Source organism: Styela clava, chromosome 6, assembly GCF_964204865.1.
Source record: "Styela clava chromosome 6, kaStyClav1.hap1.2, whole genome shotgun sequence".
In the NCBI taxonomy this organism is placed as follows: domain Eukaryota; kingdom Metazoa; phylum Chordata; class Ascidiacea; order Stolidobranchia; family Styelidae; genus Styela; species Styela clava.
The window spans coordinates 439,454-460,014 of NC_135255.1; the positions used below are offsets into that span (position 1 = coordinate 439,454).

The 20,561-nt window shown below is 36.9% G+C and overlaps 3 protein-coding genes across 3 annotated transcripts; 1 reads left to right on the top strand and 2 right to left on the bottom strand.

Annotated features, from left to right (window-relative positions):
• Positions 1 to 7,004: 7,004 nt before the first annotated feature.
• Positions 7,005 to 10,185, top strand: LOC120331613 (N-alpha-acetyltransferase 30-like). The gene is made up of 4 exons (XM_039398711.2): positions 7,005 to 7,676; positions 8,296 to 8,419; positions 9,221 to 9,276; positions 9,695 to 10,185. Exons 1-4 carry the CDS (start codon positions 7,080 to 7,082, stop codon positions 9,830 to 9,832), a joined length of 915 nt encoding a protein of 304 aa, XP_039254645.1. The 5' UTR covers positions 7,005 to 7,079; the 3' UTR covers positions 9,833 to 10,185.
• Positions 10,186 to 16,487: 6,302 nt separating this feature from the next.
• On the bottom strand, positions 16,488 to 17,048 carry LOC144424422 (uncharacterized). Its single transcript, XM_078113753.1, has one exon. The coding sequence runs from the start codon at positions 17,046 to 17,048 to the stop codon at positions 16,488 to 16,490; it is 561 nt and encodes a 186-aa protein (XP_077969879.1).
• Positions 17,049 to 17,325: 277 nt separating this feature from the next.
• LOC120331115 (uncharacterized) lies at positions 17,326 to 19,632 on the bottom strand. Its single transcript, XM_078113754.1, has 4 exons — positions 18,949 to 19,632; positions 18,368 to 18,892; positions 17,779 to 18,309; positions 17,326 to 17,736 (listed from the first exon to the last, which is right to left on the bottom strand). Exons 1-4 carry the CDS (start codon positions 19,630 to 19,632, stop codon positions 17,326 to 17,328), a joined length of 2,151 nt encoding a protein of 716 aa, XP_077969880.1.
• Between the last annotated feature and the right edge of the window lie 929 nt (positions 19,633 to 20,561).

The window sequence follows — 20,561 nt, forward strand, 5'->3', positions numbered from 1 at the left end:
ATGCAGTGACGAGTGCATTGAATGTGAAATGTGTGAGACCTGGACACATGCTCCCTGTCTTGGAGAACAACCAAAAGTCATGGAAGTAGGGAGCAAGAAAGACATGCACTTTTTATGTGCAAGGTGCTTGTGCCCGAATCAAAAGTTCGATTACGGATGTTATCAGGTCGCCTATACTTGACCAAATCGTTGCAATGTTTGTTAGACAATCATCGTGTTATACCTTTAGAAGCACCACAATCTGAGAATCATATGGGAGAATATTCAGTGTCTAAGAATATATTGCAAAAGTTTCATCCAATCATGCTGGACTGTTTTACTCCAGTGTACGTGGAAGGCGATGGAAACTGCTTGTACAGGGCAGTATCCGTCTCGGTATTTTTTTTTTATATTTGATTTTTATAAATAAAACAATATTGTAATAAACAATATTAACTCAGCAAAAAAGTAATTTATCACAATGTACAATATTGCAAAGAATACTATTAATCGATACAAATACCAAATATCGGAACAAAAAGTAATTTCTCATAATGTATCATAACTTTTTATCAAATAGTCTTGCAGTATTAATACAATACAAACAATAGGAATGTAAAATAAAAATCATGTAGGCATTTGCATGTATGGTTTAAACAACGTTGATACAAAATTACTGACAATAGGAACTGATGACGAAAAAGCTATGCGTGAATCAATCTCTGAAAACTTTCCTGATTCAACTAATACCTGTCTATACCAAACTAATTTATTTCTTATTGTTATTTTTATTATTATTACGATGACTGTTATTTTTGGTTGACGAAAAAATAAATCTCTCTCTCTCTCTCATTTGAAGAATAATGTCGAGGAATTTATGAAGAATAAAGTGTGGCTGAATGTGAGCTAAAGAAAACACATTAATGAGACCATCTTTGGACGTACATGGATAATAACAACTAAAAATGAAGAATCATTTGCAAAAAATCCCTGTCCAATCCAATATAATCCCTGTCGGGTGTTTTTTTTTTGCAACCAGCCTAAACACTATTACAAAAAAATGCTGCCTATATGTCAGAAAATTTAGTAATTGCCCTCCTGTATCTCACATTTCGTGAAATTCAGTAATCAATCAATCTTCAGTTACTTTGTGAACATGAGTTTGAAAAGAAAGCTGACCAATTCAAACAAATTTTTGACTGGATACCGTACCGTATGGGAGGAAAAATATCACAATGCTTGCTTAATATGTCGGCAAGTTGTGTCGGTGACAAACTAAAATGGCCTTTTCTTCTCAAAGTACTGTTCGTCTATTCTTGTCATTATTGTGGCCCGCGAACAGAGAGAGAGAGAGTGAGATTTATTGCCACAAAAACAAAATCAACACTAATATAAACAATAATAACAATAATAGATAATAATATAATGAAGAAAATATTTCATCAGTAATAAACAGCGATTGAATATTGTTTAGTGCGGGTCGGTGTGCAGGACCGATTAAGGTCATCTAGGCTCCCGACCCTTTTGTAAATGCTGTATATAGGGTTATCATGGCATAATATAGTACCATGGGTAAATGCAAATGGGATTAAATAAAATATATATAAGATAAAGAAATGAGTGAATGAGTCGGCAATTTAAAGTTATTATTATTAAAGTTATCAAACAATACAAAAATTATAGTGTGGCCCGCGATGCCGACAACCTTGGACCACCCTGGTCTAACTCATTGCTTCTTTATGATAGCATATGATTTACATATTTATCCCGGGGGAGAAGAAAGCCGATAAGTCGGCTTAATCATATGGCGAACCACGGCCTCTCGTCCGGTTACCAGTCTAGGTCGGGTATGGGATTAGTTAGCCAGCTATTTGTTTTCGGAAGCATGGACTTGATGGTGGAGGAAGCCGTAATCGACCAGCGGTTACGTGAACCACCCTACGGCGGCGAGGAGTCCAGCAATCCTCTCGCACATAACTATCCCCCTATGGGATTCGAATCTGCGAACCCACGCAGAGTGATCAGAGGTGCGGTGGCGAGCGTATTCCCAACGATTAGCACAATGAGCCATACCGCCGCGCCAACGTCAATTGTTACCGTACGTTCCCTTTTGCATCTTGCTGACTAGCAAATGTTAAGGTAAGGTAAACAGGAAATTCGACGCTTGAGGAAACATCCATCGACTACGATTCCGAGTTGAAAAAAATTTGAGTGCCACTTTCTACTTTGGGAAAAAATATTTTGACTCCGACTCCGGATTGTAAAAAAAAAACTCGACCAAGCTCCGAACTACAAAAACCAAATTTTGATAACTGGATAACGCAAACGTTTGTCGTTTTGTGCTTGATAGGATTTTACATATTTATACCGGGGGAAGGGAACGTCGATTTTACTCTCAGCATTTAGTGACGTGAACTTTGTTTTCTATTTCAGTATTTGGGTGGTGTGGTTCTTTGTGAGGGTTGTAGACAGTAGAATTAAACTCCTGTACCTAATATTGTAATTAGGTGACCAGTCGAGGTATATTTGGATTCTCCCCTATTGTTATTGTTTCTGAGATCACTAATTAATTTTGAACAAGCAGTTGAGCTCTCTCCATCTGTTTGCATTCTAGTTGGCCATTTATTTTGTTCTATAGCATAAGATTTTCCTTAATATGGCTGTTCACATTCTGATATCTGCATGCGCATGTTTCCTTTTTTTTCAATGTTGGGTTTCTGATATTCCACATGCGTGAACTTTGTTTTCTGTTTGGGTGGTGTGATTTATTGTGAGGGTTGTAGACGGTATAATTTAACTCCTGTACCTAATATTGTAATTAGGTGACCAGTCGAGGTATATTTGGATTCTCCCCTACATTTTAACTTGCTGTAGTACTATATGCTGTGTCCTGCGTGTGTACAAAGTTTTTATCCTTGGTCGAATTTATGCTGTGTATAGCATGCAAATGTGTAAGGGTTAGTGTGATGTTAATGACTAATGAAGATAATGGCATACATGTGTGTGATTTGACCGACATCGAAAGGTTTTTGCATGGTTTGTGAACAATTTCTCTTGTGTCCCAACCACAATCTCTTCTTTCTCAGGTCTTTCAACTAGCAGTCTAATTATATTTAATTAATATTAATCAATATTTACACAATTCAACAACTTCCACTCAAAGGTGTAGGGTAGTTTTCTATTGATTCCTCATTTGCAATCATTGAATATTGTACTCGCAGATATATTTTTCGTTTTTCAGGACGTCATGATGATCAATTTAAATGCTATCTATGTCAACATGCAGACATGAAAGGTGTATACATCAACAAAACTTGCAGACTGATGAATCATCCGTGATGAATTTGAACTCACCGCAGTGATCAACAACCTCAATTAAAGTTACTTGCCTATAATCCATGACCCTAGAAACTTTACTTGAACCTTAAACACCATATATATTCCCTTAACCAATTTTCCTACCTCTGTATCATACCGCCCTAATTAATTTTAATTATGATTACCGGTACTGTTATTGATTAATAGTATTTAAAATAATTTGGACGTTATTTGGCTTGTTGTGGCTTCTATTTGATGAGTGAAGCAGGTCTAGCCCACCTCTTCATACATCCAACTTGGCAATTCTGATTGGGCAATTTGGCATTAGGTGACTCCAATTATAATCAGCTTGACGATATCTTTTGAGGAATACTTTTCTATCCACAATACATTACTCTTGTTGACTAATTCGGTATCCAATTTGGCAATCCTCATAAAATTATTAATTTGGTGTGGCAAAAGAATTTATTCATTTTTTTTATTTTTTATTTGTTTGTATATTTTCCTTCCTTTTTACTTTTAAGTCTCGCTTTTTTCGCTTCCGACAGTATCATGTCTCGATGATTGTGTGTGTGTGTGTGTGCGTGCGTGCCTTAATTAGTTTTTATCAATACCTTTCCATCTAAAATCTGTACGTTTCAAACCTTACTCTAGGTTTTGTTCGCTTTCCCGATTCTATAATCAGTTACTTTTGTTTTTATCTATTTTTTTTATCGTCTATTGCTGATTATGGAGTCGAAATAAACTTATACTTATACTAACCACCCCACCTCCCAGCAGAATCTCATTCACTTCTTTACCTCTTCGGCTCGGCGGTGTGGCGCATCGTGCTAAGCTTTAGGAATACGCTCGCCACCGCATCTCTGATTACCTTTCGTGGGATCGCAGGTTCGAATCCCATGCGGGGATGATCATGTGCGAGAGGATTGCAGGACTCCTCGCCGCCGTAGGGTATTCACGTAACCGCTGGTCGGTTACGGCTTCCTCCACCATCAAGTACATGCTTCCGAAAACAAATACCTGGCTAACTAATTCCGTACCGGTACCTGACCTGGGTCCTGGACTGGTAACCGGAAGAGAGGCCGTGGTCCGTCATATGATTAAGCCGTCTTATCGGCTTTTCTCTCCCCCGGGATAAACATGTAAATCCTATCCTTTAGGTTTAGTGACTTCATTCGACCCCTTCATCCTATCCTATCCTTCATTTCCTTAGCTACCTGTATAGTTTTCAACATTTTAGTGATTTCAGCCACCCAATAGACAGATAGAAGAAATATCAGCCACTTTTTTTTTTTTTTTAGTATTTAACCATTGCGCCCCCACCGTATTGAAAAATTGTTTTTCAACTAGCTACTTCTGTACCTACTTACAGACTTTATGCGCCTGTTTTTTCAATTTTAGTAACAACTGCCATTTCTCCCCAGTCAGGCAGTTACGGTAAGTTAACTAGACTACCAGTGTGCTCTACCAGGCAGCCAGGGCAGTCAAGGTTCAATCCTGATTAGAGATTACTTTCACTAAGGCTTTATTTCTGTATTTGATGACACGAGGTGAGTTTGAGCATTTAGTAGGTACTTTACTTTTTTGTCTCATGTTTTAAGCCTTGTTTGAAATTATGGTAGCAACTTTCGTACAATTCTGTTTTATGTCTGTATGTGCTTCCCTTGTGTATATATTCAGATATTGTAATCTGTTTGTAGCATGACAGCATGAAGGAGTCCCAAAATATATTATCTTATAGATAATAGTTCTAGTAGGCTATATCATTAAATCTGTCTGTCTGTTGTCAAAGCGCTTTTAACTCCATTCAATTCAAACTCTATACTGCTATATCAAACATTTAAACCTGGCGAAGGTGTTGGGCATTATTCTAAACATTAGAAGAGAGCACGAGTCACTACACCTCCAATCACCTTGCATGGGTTCGCAAGTTCAAATCCCCTAGAGAATAATTATGTACAAGAGAATTGCTGGACGCCTCGTCGCCTGCCAGCCTGCTGAAGTGTGGTTTATAATAAATATGTAAGTCCTATCTATTTAGGCTACTCTGCTACTTGTCCTATGACAGGGACGGCGAACCGCTGACCACCTCGTTTTATTCGTGACCCGCCAAGGCACGACTAAAATTTAAAAAAAATGCTAACAGAGAGAGAAAGAGATTTTTATCATTTCGTCAACCAGAAAACAAGCAATGGTACAATAAAATATATACAAAATATGCAAGTCAATTCGGTATAGACTAGAGCAAGAGATACGACCGTAAGGTGAATGGAATCAGATTCCCCCCAAATTCACTATTAAAGAATCACAGTTAATGTATATAAATCATGTATCATATGATCCGTTTGGCACACAATACATATATATCCGTTGATAATAAGACTCAAATTCAAAGTTTGGGTGGTGATTCTTGAGAAAGAAAAATATATAGACGCAAATTGTTGAATTCGGGCGTTGGAGTTTGGAGAGTAAAAATAAACCAGCGTGAGCGTGCTTTAAACTTGAAGAGTTGGAGTTGAGTTCTGGTACCTATTTTTGTGTCAAAATTCTGTTAATTGACATACTACCAGGGACTGAAGATTGCAGAATGGCGATCGCTCAAATTCAAATTGTTAATCTCGGGCCGGTATGGTAATTTTCAAAACCCCGAATCTTGGACGAATGTCTGCACCGCTGTGTACCGATATCCAGCTATTGGCTCTGACATCGTTTATGAAATAACAATGCAATTGATCTGTCAATTTCTCGTAACGGCTTGTCTCTTACGGAAGTGCATTTGTAGACTACTTTAGGGGTTATACGAGAACTAGATGCTAGTTTTCATTTTATTAGTTTCCCCGCCTACTATGCTGTTGATAAAACAAAATCTTGAAATAAAAACCTAGAAAACTGAAATAACAATGGGACAGTGTAAAAGACATTAATGTGGTGATCGAGAGCTGATCGAGAAATATATCACCGTTTTTCCCCGAAAATAAGACTGGGTCTTATTTATATTTTCTTCCGAAAAATTAAAATTGGGCTTATTTTCGGGGGATGTATTATATTTTCATTTATCAAAAACAAAATTATAAAGTAGAGAACTACAAGATTTTCAAACGTACAAAATATAATAACCGATATTCATGGCACGTTTAAAATAACTGCAAAACATAGATTATCAATCATGTAAAACGTGTAGAAGAGATCTAAGATCGAGTAAATCAAAAAAAAATTCGCGCTATTGACTAGATCTTATTTTAAGGGAAGGGCTTATATTAAAATCAAAATTTTTAAAATTCATGCTAGGTCTTATTTTCAGGGAAACACGGTACTTCTAGAGTGGAATTCTCTCCAAACTCTTTGAAACCGTAAAATAATTTGCCGCATCATGCTAAGCGTTCTTGGTAATTCGTATGCGTATTTTCGAACTTTAATTTCATAAAATCGAGTGCCATAAAAAGTCCCCAATTAAAGTGATGAATAAGTAAAGCCCAAAAATACACTAACAGAAGCTTATAAGATTGTTTAAGAAGTTTCTTATAGATACAAACATTGGTTAAATATCTGTGACCCACTCTCTTCTGTTCGCCGATAAAAATATATTTTTTGACCCATTTATTGAAAAAGGTTCGCCATTCCTGTCCCACGAGAACACATCAATCGACCACAGAATTATTTGAGGTTATTGTTATTATTCTTAAGGAATTTTTACAGATTTTTCATACTTTCTTGTTTTTCTAGATTTATGAATTTAACAATGGATTACATATATATCTGAAAAGATAACTTAATAACATATAATGTCAGAGTTACCTGCTGATAGAGCAAGTCTGAGTCATTCCCATTGTAATGGGATATCTGACTTGAAAAATATGGAAGGTAGTAAAGTTGTACCTAATGGTCTTCACACAGTAATATCTACTGAAGTTGTTTCCAAAGAACTGAAGGACTTGGTTAGGAGTGATGAAGATGGCGTAAAAACAGAATATTCTTCACAAGATAAAATTATGAAGTCAACAAATGAATTGATAGACAAATTTTCTGCCACTATGGCACTTTCATTAATAAACTCAAACCAGTGTAATGATCAAATCAATGCATCAGAGACAAATCTTCCCAAAGAAGCCACAAGAAATTATGACAATTTGTCTGCAGCAAATGGAGAGACTTCACAATTAACCAATATGTTGACAGACTCGACTGTGAAATTCCCCCTCTCAAAAACTGATAGTTCTGGTTATACTGTAATGGAAAAGGATGGAATAATGTATATGAGGTATGAAAGCGAACGGCAGATGGCAGCAATTATGCAGCTCATCACCAAAGATTTGTCAGAACCCTACTCTATTTATACTTATCGATATTTTATCCACAACTGGCCTCATTTATGCTTTTTGGTAAGTACTGTGTGATTAGCTGTTGACATGAAAATATTCAATAGTTATTAAGAAAATTGGAAATTATTGACACTTCGTTTGTTCAAAATCAGAATGCAACTGATAAATCCAATGTTAATTTTTTATTGTGTGTTTGGATTGGATTACCTCATTAAGCTGTAACATTGTTGCTAGTTATATTTGTTGGTGCTAAGTGATGTGCGCTCAATAACTTTTTGCCCATGATATTGGGAGTTTTTGTCTTATGTTGGTGGCTAGAAAACCATCATATATTGGAATTCTGATAATACGCATTGCGAGATCATAATAACAATTGTTATTTTATGAAAAAAAAGATTATGTAAATGTGTACACTGTACAGTCAAGTATGAATTTTTTTAAACTGCATTATCAAGCTCTAATCAGCGCTTTTACAGGAAATATTCAGTTATAAATAAACAGGTAAAATTGCACAGTCCTTGCTGTTAGTTGGTCAAAACTGTTTTACAATGTAATTTATATTTAACTGAAATGTAAGTATAATAAGCCAATAACCACCTAAACAGCAATGATAAAAGTTTCTACAGCTCCTGTATCTTTTCAAGCTTGTGAAGTTTCCATCATGTACACTTTTTTATAGGCCATGCATGAATCTGAATATGTTGGTGCGATTGTATGCAAACTGGATCTCCATAAAAAGATAACAAGGAGAGGATACATCGCTATGTTAGCAGTTGATAAGACTGTTAGGCGGAAAAGAATCGGTATTGATTACTCTACTTCATAGAATAATTTCAATGCTAATTAGGAAGTTTTGCTCATGTTCTGTTGAGCAAGACTTCTAGGAACTCCAGCCATATAAAATGTGCTTGCGATATAAAATGTGTTTTCAACCTTTTTGGTAGAAGCAGAACCCAATGAAACATTCCAGAGGATTAAAGAACGAACCCTCAAGCGAGAGTGCGTACTCTTCCAATATATATATATATAAGCAGATCTGATAAAAACAAAGCAAAATGATCTTTGAACTGTAGCAAATTTAATAATAGTGGCAAACCTAAAAGGCATTTTATTATATCAAATCAATATGCATATATTGATATAGACTGTAAAATTAGAATGTAAACTTATGGAAATTGGAAAACATTAATAATACTATAATAATGCTGTGGATTAGTATTGGATCACACTACTGAATTTTTTGTTACCGGTAATTCAAATCACAATATTTATCCCACTGTCAAGCTATTGTTTGACTCTTACAATTAAACAGATATCTGTTTTGGAGGCTGTTGACTGATTCACAATAATTGGTTATTGGAAGTTTTCATGATTTTCAGAGAGTGCTTTTTACGTTGGCTATTGGAATTTTGTATGTAGCATTCACTACTCTGCTATCTCATCATCACAAAAACAACTTTGATTTTCATTTGGTTTTCATGATTTTCAGAGAGTGCTTTTTACGTTGGCTATTGGAATTTTGTATGTAGCATTCACTACTCTTGCCATCTCATCATCACAAAAACAACTTTGACTTTTGATTAAAGTTTGGTTACTTGTTGTAGGTACAAATCTAGTAAAAATGGCGATTGAAACAATGAACATAGAAGGGTGTGATGAGGTAAGATTCATTCAAAATCTTGTTATGTATATATATTATGGCTTGTCTAGCACTGATCATCTGAAGTAAAAATAGCCATATCTGAATACAGACTCAAATTGCCTGACTGTGTCAGCAATTGAGTGAAACCATGTTTTAATCTTTTGCACAATTTTTTATACATACTTTGAAAATCTTACTATTTCCCCATTCTTATTTTCTGATGTTTGATTTGCTTGCTCGCATATTTAACAAGTAGGTATAAATAAATAAATATAAAATCATCGTATCGTTTCGAAATCTTGTATGTGAACTATGATTGTAGTATTTCGCTGACGAAGAACTTCTTGAGCCCATGTGTTGTGATAGAATAAAGACACATAGTTGATGTAACAATTTAACAGGGTCATAGGAATTATTAACAATATTCATATTTCAGGTCGTTTTAGAAACAGAGGTCACAAATCAGCCTGCGTTGAAGCTATATGAAAATCTTGGGTTTGTTAGGGATAAAAGACTGTTCCGTTACTATCTTAATGGAGTTGATGCATTACGGCTCAAGCTCTGGCTCCGCTAGGCAGTTCAATTTCTTCATTTTGAGTGTTTTTGTTTGAAAAGTTGTTTGAGACCAGATAATGAATTTCTGAAAAATGTGAATCAAAATTTTATGTATATAGAATTTTGCTGTAGCCTGGTTCAATTTAAAATATTCTGCCATTGGTAAATATCTTGGTTATGACATATATAGAGGAAACATCGCACTTATATCTATCAGCTGTTTTTATCAAGGTTTCAGCTATATCAATATTTCAATACTTCATGTTTCATTCTAGTTTATACATGGTTAATTTCAGTGGTCAATCTCATTGTTTAGAATTGATAAATTCGTTTTTGGCTCAGATTTTTGATGCAAATATAATTGCATTAGTGTTTGCGATTTGTATTAATCTAATCTTGTCTTCTTGCTTTTCACCGTAATTAATATGGTTGGGAATTTCTCCATCTGATCAACTCAACTCGAAACTTAGTCATTCTCACATGATGCATCAGTGCAGGTTGTTATGATTGGAAATACTGCAGTTTGGTGTGAATTTTAATTAGGAAAGGATAATTATTTCTCACGGGAAAAATTCCAAATAATGTTCAAACGTGATACGTGACGACGGTAGCCCCATATTGAGTTGAGACATAAATAAAAACTGGAAAAACGCCCTGGGACGCTCCTAAATCGGAATTTGAATATCTAAATGTAGTATATAGCGATGTAAAAGTACGACGTCGGCAGCCACCTTAAGACATGAGATAAAGTGAAAAAACGCCCTGGAGACATCGGAATTTAAGTCTTTTTGAAATATATAGTGATGTAATAGAATTGAAATACTTCGATTTGTAGAAAACTGACAGATTCAAATTTGACCTTCCTGAATCTACGCTATCGTCGCTGCTTGACTGGACTTCATAGAATTATATTTACGTTTAGTACAAGCACCATTTCTGCGAAATAATTTCCGTCTGCAAAATGTGTCTATTTTTGTTCCTTTAGAGATTTTTGATTCTGTTACGCTTTGTGCAACTGCGGCACCCGAAGTGCAACCGATGACCTGCCGGCAGGTTTAACTGGGCATGTGTATTCGAGATTCGAAATTTTCTTTTGAACCAATTTGAATAATTTTCGATTCGAAATGCCCAGCCCTAGTTCGAAATCGAAAACCTTATAGTCGCCAAGACTATTATTTGAATTATAAGCAAAAAAAAATTTGACACACTAACCTGGTTTTCTTTTAAATGTTCCCATGCTTCACCATCAATATTACAACTCGTCATTGGTAAAATTACAACACTTATTTTTACTACGATTTGTCAGATTTGTATCTCGAAACATAAGATGTACGAAAAAGATAATTATCATTGGGTTTGTTACTTCTTTGAGGCTGCTTGTACTTTTGCTTTACATTTCACTAGTTAGTAAAATAGTCAATCTGTTTACACTTTCTACACTCATGTGCTTGGCGTATTAAATCATTGCAACATGCTCCAAATTCAAAACATATATATATATATATATATCACTTCTGCTTTTCTTCTTTCTTTAATTTTGAATCTTCCTCGAAGTAAATGAGTAGTCTCATACCATACGGGAGGATTTCATTTGCTTGTGAACCTGCAGCTTTCGATGGTCTTCATTTTTCGTACACATGCGTATGCGTTTTCCGAGTTCCGGAATTTGTAACTTTTAACTGAAACATTTTGTAATAACCTGGACTCTGATCGAGTTCTCCGCACCATTCATAAATTCCGGGCCATTCGATACCTTGTTTCAGCTTTACTTCTACATACCGGTAGGTCTTAAAACATGCTTCTCAAAAACAAAAAAGTCCTAATTAATAAAATATTCGTTTAATCTTACCGTCGCGTATTTCCTTGCAGGGAAATTGTAAAAAGATCTCTACTTGTTGCATCATTAAACTGAGATTTTTTTGTAGGGTCATCTTTGCAATCGAAAATTGGTAATGCACAGTTTCCACTTTCTTGAATGGTATAATCTTGCAGCTCACGAGACCAATCTTGTATCCATATACGTATAACCAGTGGCGGCGCGTGGTCATTTTGACAACCGGGGCAAGCTACTGCGGGACCAAGTCACCCCCATCTACGGGGACAGGATGAGCGCTGTAAGTTCTCCCATCATTTTATGAGTATAAAAACCATTCCATCGGTAACAACCAATCGGCAAAAGCGACAATTTTTAACGATAAGAAAGTGTCTTTAAAACCGGTCCAAGTCCAGGGATTAATAAATATAGACATAGTTTATTTTGAAACCTCTTTCAAAAGGAAAGGCAATATTTACCCAGATAAATACAATGACATATTAACAGAAACTTCGGGAAAGCAGACAAAACCTAAAATAAGGTTTAAAACGTTACTATGAAGAAAGGAAAGCTAATGCAAAGATAAGAACATGCGTCGCTCACTCATAGATATATATGCTGCTAGACTACTGCTTGAACATATATATATGCAACACGCCGCGGTTTCTCAAAATGCTCAATAACGCGCTGATTAAAGTCATGCATCCCAGAAATAACGTCTCTGTGAATGGATAAAACAGCCAAGGAATTTAATCTATCTTGCTTCATTGTGTTTCTGAGATACGTTTTAATACGCTTCAGCGTGCTGAATGTTCGCTCTGCGACGGCGGAAGAAATAGGCGTCGTCAAAATGATGTCCAGAAATTTTCCAGACGCCGCAAAGTTAGTTACTCGAGTGTTATCTATGAGGAACCCATAGAGCGCGCAAGTTGATGTGATGTTCAAAAAAGTTTGATTGGTGTATATACATCGCAATTCATTTTCCAATTTACCCACGTTTATCATGGGGTAAAATTTGGAGACAGTAGCCAACAAATGGATGGGAAATTGACGTGCAAATTTTGAAAAATTTTTGAGGTTCATCAAAGAGAAAGCGGCAAGGTGTTCAGTGCGCAGACGATCGCCTATTTGATTCACCAGAATGTCACAGCATTCCTTTGCAGACAAAATCAAACGCTGCGTTGTTTGCCCGCGGCGTAAAGAAGCACTCCATGAGTCGTCGTATTTTATTGTTTCCCAGATACGAGATACAGCATCGCAGAAGTCTGAAATACACGACTGCACAGACGCTCCATCCATTAGCCTTGACTGCAATGCGCCGTATAATACATCCACGTGATAGAATATTGTGGAGAAAAAAGCGAGAAAAAATGAAATCTCACCATCTTCTAGCAGACGCTTAAGACCTGCCGCCTCCCTCACAGAGCGTTCGTCCCAAACCGGAGCGCTCTGAATGCCATTGAAACACTCAATGAGACCTAATTTCGGACACGCCCTGCACCACGCGTGATTGGAAGTTCCAACGTGTTGGTGCACAAGCTGGGAGACGGCGGCTACATATCTGGCGAAGGAGGTCAGAACGCTTCGGCGAAACGGAAAAAATGAAGAAAACCCCGAAACATTTGCAAAAAATATACGGACGAGAGGGGTATCAAGACACATATTTTTAATAACGAGGTTAAATTGGTGTGCATAACAATGTAAAAAATGCGCATGAGGAAAATCTTCTTTTATATAAACTTGAACACCATGTTTCGACCCACTCATGACTGCCGCGCCGTCATAAGTTTGAGCTATCAATTTTGACTTCGCGTTGTAAGGCTGTAACACTTCTTTCAGTACAGCCGATATCCCGCAAGCCGTGCGATCAACGATTGGTACAAAGCTGTGAAATCTCTCGGTAGGTTTACCATCTTTCACAAACCGAAAAATCACAGCCAGTTGGGAAACGCACGTGATGTCAGTTGTCTCGTCAGACTGAATCGAAAGGAACTGGCAATTCTCAATTTCCAGAGCCAAATGCTGTAAATAAATTTTATACATTGAGTCGAGCAAATCATTTTGGATATCCTTAGATGTCCCTTTCGAAACAGTTGCGGCATCAAGATGATCTCTCAATACTGTATCTAGGGATGCGGTGTATTCCACCATATCCAAAAATACCCCTCTATTAGAAGAGCCAGCCCGTTCATCGTGCCCACGGCGGGACAGCTCGTGACAACCAATGAACTTCAAAACATCTATCAATCGACCGAGAACATGGCGGTTTTTCTCGACGTTTTGGTTGTGCCGACGAATAGAAACCGCGCGTCCTTCATCCAACTGTGCTGCAATATTAACATTTCCGAATGTTCGGTATTTTACTGTGGGAGATAAAAGAGAGAATACGATATACAATGAGCAACCGGGGTAAAATCGGCGTCGCCACGTCGACGTTCGGCGAAGGCTTTGCGAGCGAAAAATGAACCATGTCGGGAGAATATGGCTAGTGTAGACAGTCTGTGCAACCGATATTGAGGTATTTTTCGAATATTTTTTATTATACCGAAAAGACAACCGGGGCATTGCCCCTTTTGACGCGCCGCCACGTATAACAATACATAGTGACTATTATAGGTACAAAATAAACAAGTACCTACTTACAGTGGCATTAGTAAAATCATCTTTGCTCAGTTACCTTGGTGTGTGCTTGTTGTAGGTATAGGCTCAATGAGGTCATCGCGAGCTTGGCGATGGTGCATATGGAACACCGTATTTTACAAATAAGTTTAATTAATTATTTCTCGACCTCGGCATTTTATCCGCAAAAATTAGAAAACAGCACTCCATGTGCCTTACCTCATTGCTTGCTACCCGATAGTGAGATATAATAATAATCCGAGGGCCCACAGTGTGAATTATAGCGCAAAATCCAGTTGTTTCAAGTTGGCGAATAGCTGGAGATTTAACAAAATGAACATATTTCATTGGAAATATTTTCATCAAATAGTTTTTATATATATTCCCAATCGATTAACGAAGTAAATCAAATGGAGCGTTTTTCTTCAAATGCATCTATGGAAGTAAAATCAAACTGCTAAAAATTACATTACGAAAATGCGATACAAACTACGGCGCTAAGCAAACAAATAAAGTCAAGATAAGGCAGGATTCATCTGCAGAATGTGACTCGGACATTGATCTTGAAGTAACAGTGTCAAATAAAAGCTGGAGAGCTAAATTTATCTGCGCCTTCAAAAACACTTCTTATACTTAACTTGAAGGTCCAACTCAACTGTACAACGCAAGCGAATTCTAATGTTCGATATTGATTAACGATAAATTTTCTTTGTTGACTATTATTGAGCGTAAACTTTATCATTTCATCATACTATGTTCAAATTTAAGATGAGCAAATGTCGTGGTCATATTGCTTTATTGCACTGCTTCCCGATGGTTGCCGACCACTGTTTCAAACTACGCACAAGGCTTGAATTATATTTTTAACTAGATTTTTATATTATCATATAATTTTATATATATTATCTTGAAAGATTATGAAACTGGAATTTGATGAATTGCGCCAGTGTTCCTAAATATCGATGAGACAATAGAAGAATATTATTAAAAATGTTTGATCTGGACAAATCTCAAATCGGTTGATAACAAAAATCTCCGATTATAGGAGAGAATAGGTTATCTATGGCACCCTTATGCACGCAGGAAGTGGTATGCATGTAACAAGGCCACCAAAGATTGGTAACCGCCAATTTTCTGTATTATTTAAATCATAAATATGCAAATTGGCAGAACCAAAACATTTCATTTATATGAGGTTAACGAATATGTATTGTTGTCCATTTGTATTGTTTACGATGATAAAATAATATCTCATCAACGCCAATCAGCCAGGTCTTAAATTTATTTGATACAAGGAAAGCAAATCAACGAAAGCAAACCAACTACGATTACCCGTACGTTCTATCGTCTATTTCGATCCACATGGCGGGGTCTTTGTAACCATTTCCTGTGATTGTTAGGCAAATCCAGAATCAAAGGTGAATAAAGCATGTGCATCTATAGTCAAAGCATGATTTTTGATAAAAATAAACGCTGACGAAAATTCCCGCGCATGCAAAGCTTCTCAGGATAAACATTTTATTGGTCTCGAAACGAAAGCACTCCAATAATAACGATATATATAAAGAAAAAACAAGTGGGACAATATATTTTTGAGATACCCATTATTGAGGGCTCTATCTGAAGAATTTACTGGACAAGTATACAGCACGATTAATCGAGGTATTTTGACAATAGTAATGGTAAAAGAAATTGCCTTTGATTAACGATTTCCTACTGTTATCTACTATTATTTAATATAGGAAACTATGAATTCGAACGAGAATATATTTTATTTCGAACATTAAAATAGAGATGTTCACCAAAAATTTTTGTAACATGTGCTATAATAACATAATTTGAATAAAATTGCCGCAACTTTTGGAAAAAAAAAACTTGTGGGTGTTCTTACAATCCCCAAATATATATATATATATATATATATAGTTTTCATTTGATCTAATTACCGATCTTCTGCGTGTGCATATATTCTCTAAAATTAAAAAAAATAATAAACCCTCGTCAGTACGCAGTACCCTCACTACTACACTTGAAAACATTTTACTCATTAACTCTATGAATCAAGCACAACTTTGCAATAGGCCTTCTCAATAAACCCCTGGATGTCTTCACAGTAACTTGACGCACAGCTCCAAGTTTATCAGATGTAGTTTCCATAATACGTCCAGTCTGCCACTTCCCTCTGGGTATTGTCTACAAGTAGCACAATATCACCAACTTCCATATTACGTTCTTTAGAGGTTCATTTCTGTCGTGTCTGAAGTGTGGGTAAGTATTCTTCGGTCCATCTGGTCCAAAACTGATCAGCTAAATACTGAATTTGTCGCCATCTTCGTCGAGTGTAACAATCCTTTTTGTCGGATATGCCAGGAGGTAAATTACTTGCAGGATTCAGTAATAGCAAGTGATTTGGAGTGAGTGGCTCATCATCTTTCGGATCAAAACTTATTGGAGTGATGGGTCTGGAATTCAACTGTGATTCCACTTCACAAAAAATAGTAGCCAAAGCTTCATCTGACACCAACTGATCGTGTAAGAGAGCAACCAAAATCTTTCGAACAGATCGAATTAATCTTTCGTAACATCCTCCAAAATTAGAAGCAGTAGGTGGATTGAATTGGAATTTAATATTCTCCTGACGCAAAAATTGTCCTACTTTGCTTGAATTCCAAACTTCTATTTCTTTACGTAGGATTTTATTTGCTGCAACAAAGTTACTACCGTTGTCACAGATGAACTTGAATGGTCTACTTCTACGTGCAATAAATCTTCGTAACGCATTTATGAATGAATCTGCATCCATCGAGTATGCAACTTCCAAGTGTACGGCACGAGTATGCAACTTCCAAGTGTACGGCACGAGTTGTCATGCATGTAAATATACAGCCCCACCTCTTGACAGTACTTCGTCCTTGCTTTACAAGAAAATGTCCGAAGTAGTCCACTCCAACATAGGTAAATGGTCTTTCACCTGGTGTGACTCTTTCTTTCGGAAGATCTGCCATAATCTGTTTACTCACTCACTTCTTCTTCGACATAACATGCATTTTCTGATAACAGATTTCACCATAGCGCCTCCTTTAACAATCCAAAATCGTTGTCTCAGAGAAGTCCATGTACCCATGTATCCATGTAATCATACCAGAATGATGTGTAGATACATGATGTTCTCTTATAATCATCTCAGTTACATGATGTTTATGTGGAAGTATAATTGGATGTTTAACATCAAAATCAACCGGTGCATTTCTCAATCTCCCACCAACTCTGATGAAGCCATCTTTCACAATCGGATTGAGTTTATGCAGGAAATTTGCAATCTTCAATCTCTTCAGTACTTGTTTCCCAGATGTACTTCTATGATTGGCTTTCTGCAATGCATCAATAACTTCGCCAAATTCTTGTCTCTGTATGTATTTCAAAATGTCGTCTCCAGCAACTCGCAATTCTTCAACTTCAAGTTTCTCATTGCACTTATAATTCTTCTTCTTCTTATGAAGGTAGTCTTTGAATTGAATAATTCATGCACTTGCCTTTTTCAACTTATACCATGTTGAGAAATGTGAAATGAATTTATCCATCGGCTTCAAAGCGGAATCAGAAACATAATTTGCAACAACTTGTGGCTTCTGGGATTGTATCTTGCATCTCACAAATTCATCAGGAAGCTCAGGTAACTGTACTGGCGGTTTAGGCCAATGTTCGTCTTGCTCTTGGAGAAATGATGGTCCCTTCAGCCATCGTTCATCCATCAACGATTGTACCGACAATCCTCTGGATGCATCATCTGCGGGATTCAAATTTGTAGGTACATATCTCCACTGCAAAGCATTCGATCCATCTTCAATCTTTGCGAGTCGATTTGCCACAAATGTTGGAAATCTTCGTGATGTATTGTTAATACTCAAAAGCACAGAAGTCGAGTCTGTCCAAAACATCGACTCTATTTCTTCGAAGTCTAATTCACGTCTCAGAAATAAATCTAATTTAACTGCAAGAGCTGCAGCAGTCAACATCCAGTCGTGGTATTGAAACAGTTTTAATGGGTGCAAGTCGAGCTTTTCCTAAGAGAAAGGCAACATGAATTTTACCATCTTCATTGATTAACCGCAAATACGATACAGTTCCATAAGCAACTGCAGAACCATCTGCAAAATGGTGTATTTGACGAGTCACAATATTGCCAAAACCAGAAGGTGCAAAAAATCTTTGCATGAATATATTCTCAAGCCCAGGAATATCTTCGAGCCATCTGTTCCACAATAATTTTTCACTATTCGATATTTCATCGTCCCATTCATAATTGTTTCGACATAACTGCTGCATCAAAATTCTTGCTCTAAGTATTACAGGTGCCACTATTCCCATCGGGTCAAATATCGAACTGAGTACAGACAAAATCCCTCGTTTTGTTGCGGGTTTCAATTTCACATTAACATCAAATCCATAACAATCTTCTTGGATATTCCACTTTCTTCCGAGTACTCGATCGATCTTTTCAGGTTCTAAATTTACACTTGACGCAGTGTCTGCTCTGTCTTTAGCAGGGATCTCAGACAGAACTTCAGGATTGGAACTTTTCCACTTTGCTAGATGAAATCCTTTTTTCTCCAGCAATTTATTCGTTTCTCGAACAATATGAATTCCCTGGTTTACAGTAGATGAGCCATTCAGGTAATCATCAACATAAAATTTCGCTCTACTCCTTTGACAACCACATTCTCAAATTCATCTCGATGGTCTTGCGCTGTCTTCTTCAGACTCCAGTTTGCACAAAATGGAGATGAGACGCTACCAAATATGTGCCTGACCATAAAATATTCTGATGGATCCTGTGACAAATCACCTCCAGACCACCACATAAATCGCAATACATTCCAATCCTTCGGGTGCACTTTCACCTGATGGAACATTGCTTCGATGTCAGCCACAATAGCTATTTCATGTTGTCTAAAGCGGAGAAACGTTCCAAGTAGAGAATTTGCCGTATCCGGGCCTCTCAATAGTTGGTCATTCAAGGAAGTATTCATACAACGTGATGCAGCGTCAAAGACAACGCGTACCTTGCCTGGCTTTTGTTCAGAAAACACAGGGTGATGAGGCAAGTACCAAACTGCACCTTTACGGCCAACTTTATATTCATTCGGGATACTTTTTGCAAATCCAAGACTAATATATTTCTCCATAGTATCACAGTACTTCTCTTTCAAAACAGGATCACTCTTCATTTTTCGTTCAATGTACCTTAAGCGTTTCATCGCAACACTTCGATTGTCTGACAAATCAGGACATCCTGGCTTCCATGGCAATGGTAACTGATAATGTCCGTCCACGATTTCAACTGAATCTTCCATCAATTGCAATGCGTATTTGTCTTCCTTAGACATTGATGGAATAGGCGACAGTGAAGCCTTTTTGAAATCACTTTCCCACAAACATTTGATTTGCTGAATCAGGAAGTCTTCCTCTTGCACTTGAACGCAATGAATGTGAACATCATTGTTTCTCTCGTAAGATAAAGCTGGTCCAACCAATGACCATCCTAAAATGGATTTCTTTGCCGAGGGTTCATTGTGTTTCCCTCGCCTCTCATCCATTGTCCAAAGGAATATTTACCCCAATCATCAACATCACATCTTTACACGGTAGAGTAGGAATCTTCAATCCCTTCAAATGTGCATAACTTTGTACATCAAATTGTGCTTCATTAGCTTTAACAGGCACTCTATCAACAGTTAGCACATGAGATAAATCAACACTTTCTCTACCATCAAGTGATTTTACAGTAAAATCAACCGCATAGCCATCTTGTGAGGTTGGTACAGCATTCACAGTTGTCAACGAAAACTGCGTTTTCTTGCCCCTCAACTTCAATAGATCAAGAAGTTGCCTATCACACAAGCAAGCAGTAGCACCTTCATCTAGAAATGCATATGTTTCTATTTCTCTCCTGTTGGCACAGATCTTGACAGGTACAATATTCAAAAAACATCCTGCTGAGCTTTTTGAAGTCGCATATGCTTCAACTTTTGAGTCATGAATACCAGCAGCATTTTCTGTCTGGGTACATGTCTTTTGTTCTCTTCTGTGCAATAACGTATTATGTTTCAATCTACACCCGTCAACAGTACAAGCAGGTGGTTTACGACAATTTCTCGACATATGACCATATACAAAACAATTATCGCACAATCTTGCCTTTCTAACAATCTTCAAGCGGTCACCGTGTGACTTTTGCAGGAATTTGTAACAGTCAACAAGTTTGTGTGACGTCTTCAAACAGTCAGGACAGACATCTCTTCCCTTTTCAATATGT